Source organism: Bactrocera neohumeralis, unplaced genomic scaffold (genome assembly GCF_024586455.1).
Source record: "Bactrocera neohumeralis isolate Rockhampton unplaced genomic scaffold, APGP_CSIRO_Bneo_wtdbg2-racon-allhic-juicebox.fasta_v2 cluster10, whole genome shotgun sequence".
NCBI classification, from domain to species: domain Eukaryota; kingdom Metazoa; phylum Arthropoda; class Insecta; order Diptera; family Tephritidae; genus Bactrocera; species Bactrocera neohumeralis.
The window spans coordinates 8,934,357-8,943,770 of NW_026089623.1; the positions used below are offsets into that span (position 1 = coordinate 8,934,357).

Below are 9,414 nucleotides of genomic sequence, written 5' to 3' on the forward strand. Positions count from 1 at the left end.
ACTTAAATTATGGAGGGAACACTTCTCCAGCTTGCTGAATGGCAGTGAATGCACAACACCAGGAGAAGGCGAACCCGATTCCCCAATCGATGACGATGGAGCAGACGTTCCATTACCCGACCATGAAGAAGTTCGAATAGCAATTGCCCGCCTGAAAAACAACAAAGCGGCAGGGGCCGACGGATTGCCGGCCGAGCTATTCAAACACGGCGGAGAAGAACTGATAAGGAGCATGCATCAGCTTCTTTGTAAAATATGGTCGGACGAAAGCATGCCCAACGATTGGAATTTAAGTGTGCTATGCCCAATCCATAAAAAAGGAGACCCCACAATCTGCGCCAACTACCGTGGGATTAGCCTCCTCAACATCGCATATAAGGTTCTATCGAGCGTATTCTGTGAAAGATTAAAGTCCACCGTCAACAAACTGATTGGACCTTATCAGTGTGCCTTTAGACCTGGAAAATCAACAACCGACCAGATATTCACCATGCGCCAAATCTTGGAAAAGACCCGTGAAAGAAGAATCGACACACACCACCTCTTCGTTGATTTCAAAGCTGATTTCGACAGCACGAAAAGGAGCTGCCTTTATGCTGCGATGTCTGAATTTGGTATCCCCGCGAAACTAATACGGCTGTGTAAACTGACGTTGAGTAACACGAAAAGCTCCGTCAGAATCGGGAAGGACCTCTCCGAGCCGTTCGATACCAAACGAGGTTTCAGACAAGGTGATTCCCTATCGTGCGATTTCTTCAACCTCCTTCTGGAGAAAATAGTTCGAGCTGCAGAACTAAATAGAGAAGGTACCATCTTTTATAAGAGTGTACAGCTGCTGGCGTATGCCGATGATATTGATATCATCGGCCTCTACACCCGCGCCGTTAGTTCTGCTTTCTCCAGATTCAAAAAAGGCGGAATAATTAATATATTTATATTTACACGATTTTATATTATTTACAAATAAGATAAGAAATATTGTAGCTATTGTAATAAGTTATACAGTCCACTAATAATCATTTCTTTCCCTCGGCAATATGTTCAAATATCATTGAACATGCTTATTTATCAGCAAAGCCGAAATTCTACTGAATACAAATATCTATTTATATATTAATAAACATATATATGTACATACATAATGCATTTACATGCAATGCGCATGCAATAAAAACAAAAATGCATAGGGACACATGTCATAAATTTAGAGAAGAGATAAGATTATCATACACACACATATGTATCAAAACAACCCCATGTCAAGCAGCAATAAACAATATGCTGCAATACATATAATATACACACATACGCATATATTTTTTTAGATAGATAAGATAGTTTTATAATTATATACACACACATATCAGATTTGAAAGAAAACCTAGATCAAGAAATTCATTCATTTTCCGAAACAAAGACGCAGCCGCGGTTTTAAATGAAATTACTTAAAATATATATGAACAATCTAGAACAAATAAAGAACCGATGTGGTAAGATAGATAAGATAGTTTTACAAATTGTACATAAGCAAGAAAAATACGAAATAAAGATCAGATTTGAAAGAAAATCTCAATCGAAAACATTCCTTTTATTTACAAATTTTACTTCCCCCCACCAGTGGTAAGGGGTAAAAGAAGAATTAAAAGGAAATATTTCAAATAAAGGAGCCGTTAGCTATCATTTATTGCCCCCCACCCGAGGTAAGGAATAAGTGAAGCAAAACGCTTAACCTTTATCAATATATATTTGGTCCTTCGAGCCGGATGAAGAGCTCGGCCAAAATTAAAAAGTCCTGTATTTAAAAAACAGGCAACATACAAAAAAGCCCTGTTTAAAATACAGGCAACATAAAAAAATAATTGTAAGACGGGTGTATATTCCCGCATATTAGAACCTTTATCAATATATATTTGGTCCAATCGAGCCTAAAAAAAAAAAAGCTCAGCCAAAATTAAAGAAGCCCTGTTATTAATACAAATACAGGCAAAATTAAATTGTAAGACGGGTGTATATTCCCGCATATTGACAAAATAAAAATAATAATTGTAAGACGGGTGTATATTCCCGCATATTGACAAAATAAAAATATATGTAAGACGGGTGTATATTCCCGCATTAAAACCGATCGCATAAGCCGTTTTAGCAGAGACTAAACGCAGTGATCTAACTGCTATCCAAAAAATATTCAGCGGCTGTGAGTCGAGGCACAGCAAGGTCAACTAGGCGACCAAATCAAATACCTCCAACGATTTCTTTGGAGAAAAGCAAGCAGTTCATCAATAAATAGGAGAAGTTTTGCGAAAAAATTCTCGAAATGGGTATAAACAGAAAGAAAATTCTGGATGCCCAGGCAGATTTAGCCGAAAAAGTGTTGTCCACATCCAACACTATTTCAGGAAAGGCATTAAAGAAAAGCAAAAATTGAAGAAAACATTAAAATTCTTGAAAAGTACCAAAAAGAATTCGATACCAACCACGAAAAGTTAATGGCAGATGGCATAGGAGAAGAAGATTACTTCAAGAAGAATGAATACAATAACACTATGATTAAAATCGAAGAGGCAATCAATGCATTAAAGATGAGCATTTTAAAAGATAAGCCTCTAGTCGAATTTGATCGGCAAATTGAAACAGTTCAAATACGATGCACTAATCCAGATCAAAAAACTTCCATATTCATGAGGAAAATTGAAAACCTCAGAAGAAAAATGGAAGATCTAAGCATGGAACTAACGATTGACAACGATCAAATAAAAGGCTTAGACTGCTTATTCAATGACATCCAAAATCTAAAAAGCAAATTAGATTTTAATGTTGAAATTGAAGACATATTCGAAAAAATATGTGACGAATATTACGAAGATCTTCAGAATTTAAAAAGGAAATTAAAAAAAGAAGAGCCTAAAATTTTTTTTTCGCCCTAACTTTGAAGAAAGAAAAATAATAAAAATTCCAACATTTTATGGCGATATTAAGGAATGGGCCAATTTTTACAACGTGTTTCAAGTTATCGTACATGACAACGAGCAGATGCCGAACATAGAAAAAATGCTGCGTCTTCGTCAATGCTTAAAAGGCGAAGCTGCACGAGTAATACAGCATTTTCAAATTTCGTCGAAAAATTATGAAGCTGCATGGAGTCAACTTAAGAAAAAGTACGACAATCAGCCAATTCTGTTCATCATACCAAAATTATCTACAACTGCGACGAAACTAATTAATGCAGTGCAAAATATTGAAGACGAAAAACTAATAACAGTTCGATCACTCCCTCTATCTTCTGTTGAGGAAAAAACAACAGAAATAATAGAGGAAGATAAAAAAGAAAATGAATTTGAAGAAGAATTCTTTGAAGAATTACATAAACCTTCAAAAACTGAGGAATCTTACAATCTCATATCTTTTCCGGCAGGCTCACATTTTGGAAAAATGTGGGAAAATGAAGTCCAGGTTAAATCGTTTGAAGACGAAACTGAAGTAGCTGATCATATTTTGGAAGATGATGCTAAAACACAGAAGGAAGATTTTACTACTTCACAAAAATACATAAAGGAAAAATGCACCGATGCAGAAGGTGATAATACCGGCAGGAATTCAGCGCCAAAGAGTACAAAAACGGTTGCAGCTTTGAAGGACACAAGAACATCCAAGGGTGGATCCAGCAGCATTAAGGACGAACGCCAATGCAGCAAGCCCGATGAAGATAAATCAAAGAGAAAAGATGAGAAGTCCGGCGACAAAAAGGATAAAGACATTAGTGAACAAAAATCATCTTCAAACAAGACTTCGCAGAAGGATGACAAAGTGAATACATCTACAAAATTGTCGTCCAAAGGAAAGCAGACAAAACCTTCACGTAATCTTTTGGTATCGGGGTTATCTTCATTAACGAGAGCCAGTGATCTGAAAACTATATTTTCTAAATATGGCAAAGTTATCGGAGCCAAGGTGGTCACCAACTCCCGAACTCCGGGAACACGTTGTTATGGCTACGTAACAATGTCATCATCGTCGGATACCAGTCGAAGTGTCGCCAAAAGACGTGTGGATACAACAAAAAAAGATGAAGACAAGAAGATACGAGACACAACTTCTAAGACGAGAGACGACAAACAAACTATTGATACAAAGGACGATGCATCAAAGAAACCTGAAGTGGAGAAAGATAAGCAACGCGATAAAGAAATCCTTTTCCAGGACCATAATAAAAAAGACGTAAGTAAAACTATCGAAATAGCCGAAATAGATCCAGTTGGAAAAGCGGATGTAGTAACAACCATTTGGGAGTTACTAATACCATGGCAGCTTGCGTTAACAAACGAAACGTCGATTACAATCTGCGGTTGGAAGTCACTTTTGTCGCCCAGGAGAATGTTCAAAAATGAACATGGTAATTCAGTACGCATTGTTATTCTTTATAATCGGCGTGCTAGCAGAAATCTTCATTTACTATCGATTGAAAACCAGGCGACGACTACAAGCTGCAGTCACTTTTGCCGCCCAAGAGAATGTTCAAAATTGAACAGGATCATTACTTCAAAAAAGGCGGAATAATTAATATATTTATATTTACACGATTTTATATTACTTACAAATAAGATAAGAAATATTGTAGCTATTGTAATAAGTTATACAGTCCACTAATAATCAATTCTTTCCCTCGGCAATATGTTCAAATATCATTGAACATGCTTATTTATCAGCAAAGCCGAAATTCTACTGAATACAAATATCTATTTATATATTAATAAACATATATATGTACATACATAATGCATTTACATGCAATGCGCATGCAATAAAAACAAAAATGCATAGGGACACATGTCATAAATTTAGAGAAGAGATAAGATACACACACATATGTATCAAAACAACCCCATGTCAAGCAGCAATAAACAATATGCTGCAATACATATAATATACACACATACGTATATATTTAGATAGATAAGATAGTTTTACAAATTGTATATAAGCAAGAAAAATACGAAATAAAGATCAGATTTGAAAGAAAATCTCAATCGAAAACATTCCTTTTATTTACAAATTTTACTTCCCCCACCAGTGGTAAGGGGTAAAAGAAGAATTAAAAGGAAATATTTCAAATAAAGGAGCCGTTAGCTATCATTTATTGCCCCCCACCCGAGGTAAGGAATAAGTGAAGCAAAACGCTTAACCTTTATCAATACATACCAACAATGTCAGCCTAGAAATCCAACGCAGGATTGCTCTTGCCAACAGGTGCTACTTCGGAATGAGTAGGCAATTGAGAAGCAAAGTCCTCTCTCGACAAACAAAAACCAAACTCTATAAGTCACTCATAATTCCCGTCCTGCTATATGGTGCAGAGGCTTGGACGATGTCAACAACTGATGAGTCGACGTTGCGAGTGTTCGAGAGAAAAGTTCTGCGAAAGATTTATGGTCCTTTGCGCATTGGCCACGGCGAATATCGCATTCGATGGAACGATGAGCTGTACGAGATATACGATGACATTGTCATAGTTCAGCGAATTAAAAGACAGCGGCTACGCTGGCTAGGTCATGTTGTCCGAATGGACGAAAACACTCCAGCTCTGAAAGTATTCGACGCTGTACCCGCCGGGGAAGCAGAGGAAGAGAAAGACCTCCACTACGTTGGAAGGACCAGGTGGAGAAGGACCTGGCTACGCTTGGAATATCCAATTGGCGCCACGTAGCGAAAAGAAGAAACGACTTGTTAACTCGGCTATAATCGCGTAAGCGGTGTCTGCGCCAATTAAGAAGAAGAAGAGTAATTGTGTCTTAAGGCAGACTGCATTTATATAATATTTCGGGTCCTTTAAATTTAAAAAACTGACCGTTTAATTATCATTAATCTTACAATTTTACTGTATGTTCCTTGTAAAATTGAAATTCAAATACACTAAACAAATTTGAACAATTCTGCAAAATACTTTAAACAGTGATTCACAAAATGTAAACTAAGAGCAATTGTTTTCGTTTTCAAATGTCCTATTTTTACATAGTAGTCAAACTCAAATGATATCATCAATGAATGCTAACCGGGGAAAGTTTTCCAAGCCAAGTTTCACGTTAATTCACTTAAAGCAAGATTTCGCTTGTATCATACAAGGTAAGGTTTAGAAGGTAATAATGCTTTGAACACAAGACGACTGAATGATAGCGAAATTTTCTTGTCTGCCAAAATCGTCTTGAAGCCAGCTTCTTCAACATTTTGAAGATTTGATTGAAACTTTTTGTAAATAGGAAAGTATATGGGTCGATTCATTTGTTTTAAATCATCAACTGAGACTGTGAAGCTTTGAATAATTTTTAATTGTACTTATTAGTGGTAGTTGTGTGCGGCAAAATCAGAAATGGTTTTAATTTAGTGAAAGGGACAACTGCAAGCCTGCTGCCGTAAAATCATGTTATACGTTGTGTATTTCGCATAATATTAACGTATCGGGCAATTTTAGATTGTTAAAAGTTGTAACACCAGCAATATTGTCAATGGAAACTGCACATTACATATGTTAGCACAAAATAGAATGGACGAATAATTGCCAGAACTAACTCGACAGTGAAATTCGTATTTGCCAGAATGTTCGAGTCCGATGTTTTGGTATCAATCTATTGTAAAGCCTGCCGGATTTTGTAACAGACACAGTTCTAAGTAGTTAGAGTGCTACCCTATTAAGAGCAATAGGGGTTGGGTTTACTTTAGTATCTCATTTTCATTGCTTATTCCTCTTAAATGCGTGCACGGATTTTTTTAAATTTATATAGCACGGATAGCCAATGAATTAAACTTTGGTTTAAATGTAAATTTATTGTTAAATGTTAATTGGTTTTTTAGATATAAGTAAGCAAAAAACGCACATTTTCACATTTGCTCAAACAATGGCTCTCTTCTTTTGAAGTTTTTGTTGCACTGCTTGCAAAAAATTTAACCAATTTAACACACATACATTCTTTGAAATATATTTAATTGAATTAATGATAAATTATGAATTTTAAGTTGCAATTTTATGTACAATTTAATAAATAAAACAGCTTTAAATTACGTGTTATACTGTTCCTTTAAATGTAAGCAAAATTACTGAATTTGAACTGTCAAACGACGAAGAAAATAAGCACAAAATGAAGACAGTAATAACCCAACGAATCAAAATGGTAGGTCTTATATACATTTGGGTTACTTTACATAGGACTCGTTTCGGATCGAGTATATAAGACCTACCATTTTGATTTGTTGGGTTATTACTGTATTCCTTTTGTGCTTATTTTCTTCGCCGTTTGACAGTTCATATTCAGTAATTTTGCTTAAATTCAACTATTTAAAATGCGTGTTTCTCCGATTTATAATGAATTTTACACTTGTATTTTTAACTTTTATATCCACTAACACTTCACTTATTCGTTTTTAACCATTTATTTTATTTTGCAATCATCTAAATCCGTCAGAAAGTTAATGATCTTAAGAAAAGAGAAAGACTTAAAAACATTGATGCATTTCCAATGAAACTTAGTTACTTGCAGAACATTCAGACGTAAAAATTTTTGTTAAATGCACTTGTGTATTAAGGTAAACCTATTTGGTAGTAGTTACATGCCTTTCAAATAGATGCGGATCATTGTAGTGCATGGATAACGCGTTGAAAGCAGAAAGTAGAAGTGAATTGTAGAAAGCAAAGTAAAGAAGAAATGATAACTTGATATTTTGGGAGACTAAAAAACTTCAGAAAATTTATCAGAATGCGAACTGAGCGGCGAACTAATAAACATGATCTACAACGTGCGCAAAATATTACCCAGAACCGGATCAAATCATATAGAATATGTTAACTAATAAATATTCATGCATTTCGTAAATAGATTTTATGTACAAAATTAGGTTTTTTATTGAATTGCACAAGACCAAATAAAATATTTAATCCAAGTATGGAATAATTACTTCTTGTATGACGTGTCGATTTGTATGCCATGTAAGATGATGGACAAATGGCTTGATGATTATTACTAATTTGCCATTATTTTCGAGATATTTCAAACCAATTGCATCTTCAATGTATATTGGTCGCTTGTGTAGAGGTATTACATTCAATGTTGTGTTAAAATATCCAAAGTGACTGTAAGAAATCACTAATAAATTATTCAATTCTTTACAATCGGATTGACTTACTAACCTAGATTCCCAAGGGGAAATTACGCCATCATTTGGACCTCCTATTAAAATCATTTTATTCAAACGAAGTAAAGTGTTTTTGTACTGGCTAGAATTATATGTTCGTATTTCATTATTTATTATTGGCAAAAATTTGCTAAATTTATAGTATAAATCTTGCTCTAAAGGATCATTCCAATAATTCGCTATCGATATGTGCTGCCCAATTTTTGAATAAAAAAGCTCATACGCAGTATTTGCTGCCAAATCCGGAAATACAAGATGCAAAAAATTCGCTGAAAGTAATATTGTATTTTGTAATGGCAATGGCTTTTTATATAAATTTACCTCCAAATTGACCAGCTTGTGGTGATGAAAGTGAAATGAAATTATTAATTTTATGAAAAGGAAGAGTTTGAATAGCAGCCCGAGCTATAAGTCCCCCTTGAGAGTACCCTGAATAAAAAAATATCAAAGATATAATTGCAAACATTAAATAGAGAAAACATATAGAAATCATGCCTACTACGTTGATACCATCGGGATATTTCCTTCCAATTACCTCCAAAAAACTACGAAACTCTAGAACTTGCCTCCAAGTATTTTCCAAACTAGACCATCCATCATATTTATCAAAGTTGTAAATTTTGGTATCAGGATGGGCCTGTAATATATAAGCAAATTCATTATTTACAAACTGTAATTTGAGAAAAAAATATCTTGAAATGATATTAAATAAAGCAATGAAATTTTCATAGTGATGCGGACAGAACGGCAAGTCTGTATCACCATGAAAATTTGAATTGGTATCATTGAAAAATTTAGGCCAATTTACCTTCACATCCAGAAATAAACTAATTTCATGTTCACTTGACAATATTTTAATGTAAGACTCTTGATAAAATGAAAGCCCAGAGCTAATGAAAACAAAAGGTGCCTACGAAAACACCGCTTACGCGATTATAGCCGAGTTAACAACAGCGCGCCAGTCGTTTCTTCTTTTCGGTCCAAGGTTTTCGGTCCAAGGCTTGGTTCCAAGATAGACGAAATTATCTACAACTTCAAAGTTATGACTGTCAACAGTAACGTGAGTGCCAAGTCGCGAGCGCGACGACTGTTTGTTTGATGACAGGAGATATTTCGTCTTGCCCTCGTTCACTGTCAGACCCATTTGTTTTGCTTCCTTGTCCAGTCTGAAGAAAGCAGAACTAACGGCGCGGGTGTTAAGGCCGATGATATCAATATCATCGGCATACGCCAGTA

General features: G+C 35.2%; 1 protein-coding gene across 1 annotated transcript in view; it reads right to left on the bottom strand.

The window, feature by feature from the left end:
- Positions 1-7,828: 7,828 nt before the first annotated feature.
- The window catches only part of LOC126765079 (lysosomal thioesterase PPT2 homolog), a 541,306-nt gene continuing 539,720 nt past the window's right edge, over positions 7,829-9,414 (bottom strand). The window contains exons 2-5 of the mRNA XM_050482690.1: positions 8,674-8,815; positions 8,500-8,607; positions 8,174-8,447; positions 7,829-8,116 (exon numbers count right to left, since the gene is read on the bottom strand). Coding sequence (XP_050338647.1) covers positions 7,918-8,116; positions 8,174-8,447; positions 8,500-8,607; positions 8,674-8,815 — 723 coding nt within the window. The 3' untranslated portion in view covers positions 7,829-7,917. The remainder of the gene's footprint in view (positions 8,117-8,173; positions 8,448-8,499; positions 8,608-8,673; positions 8,816-9,414) is intronic.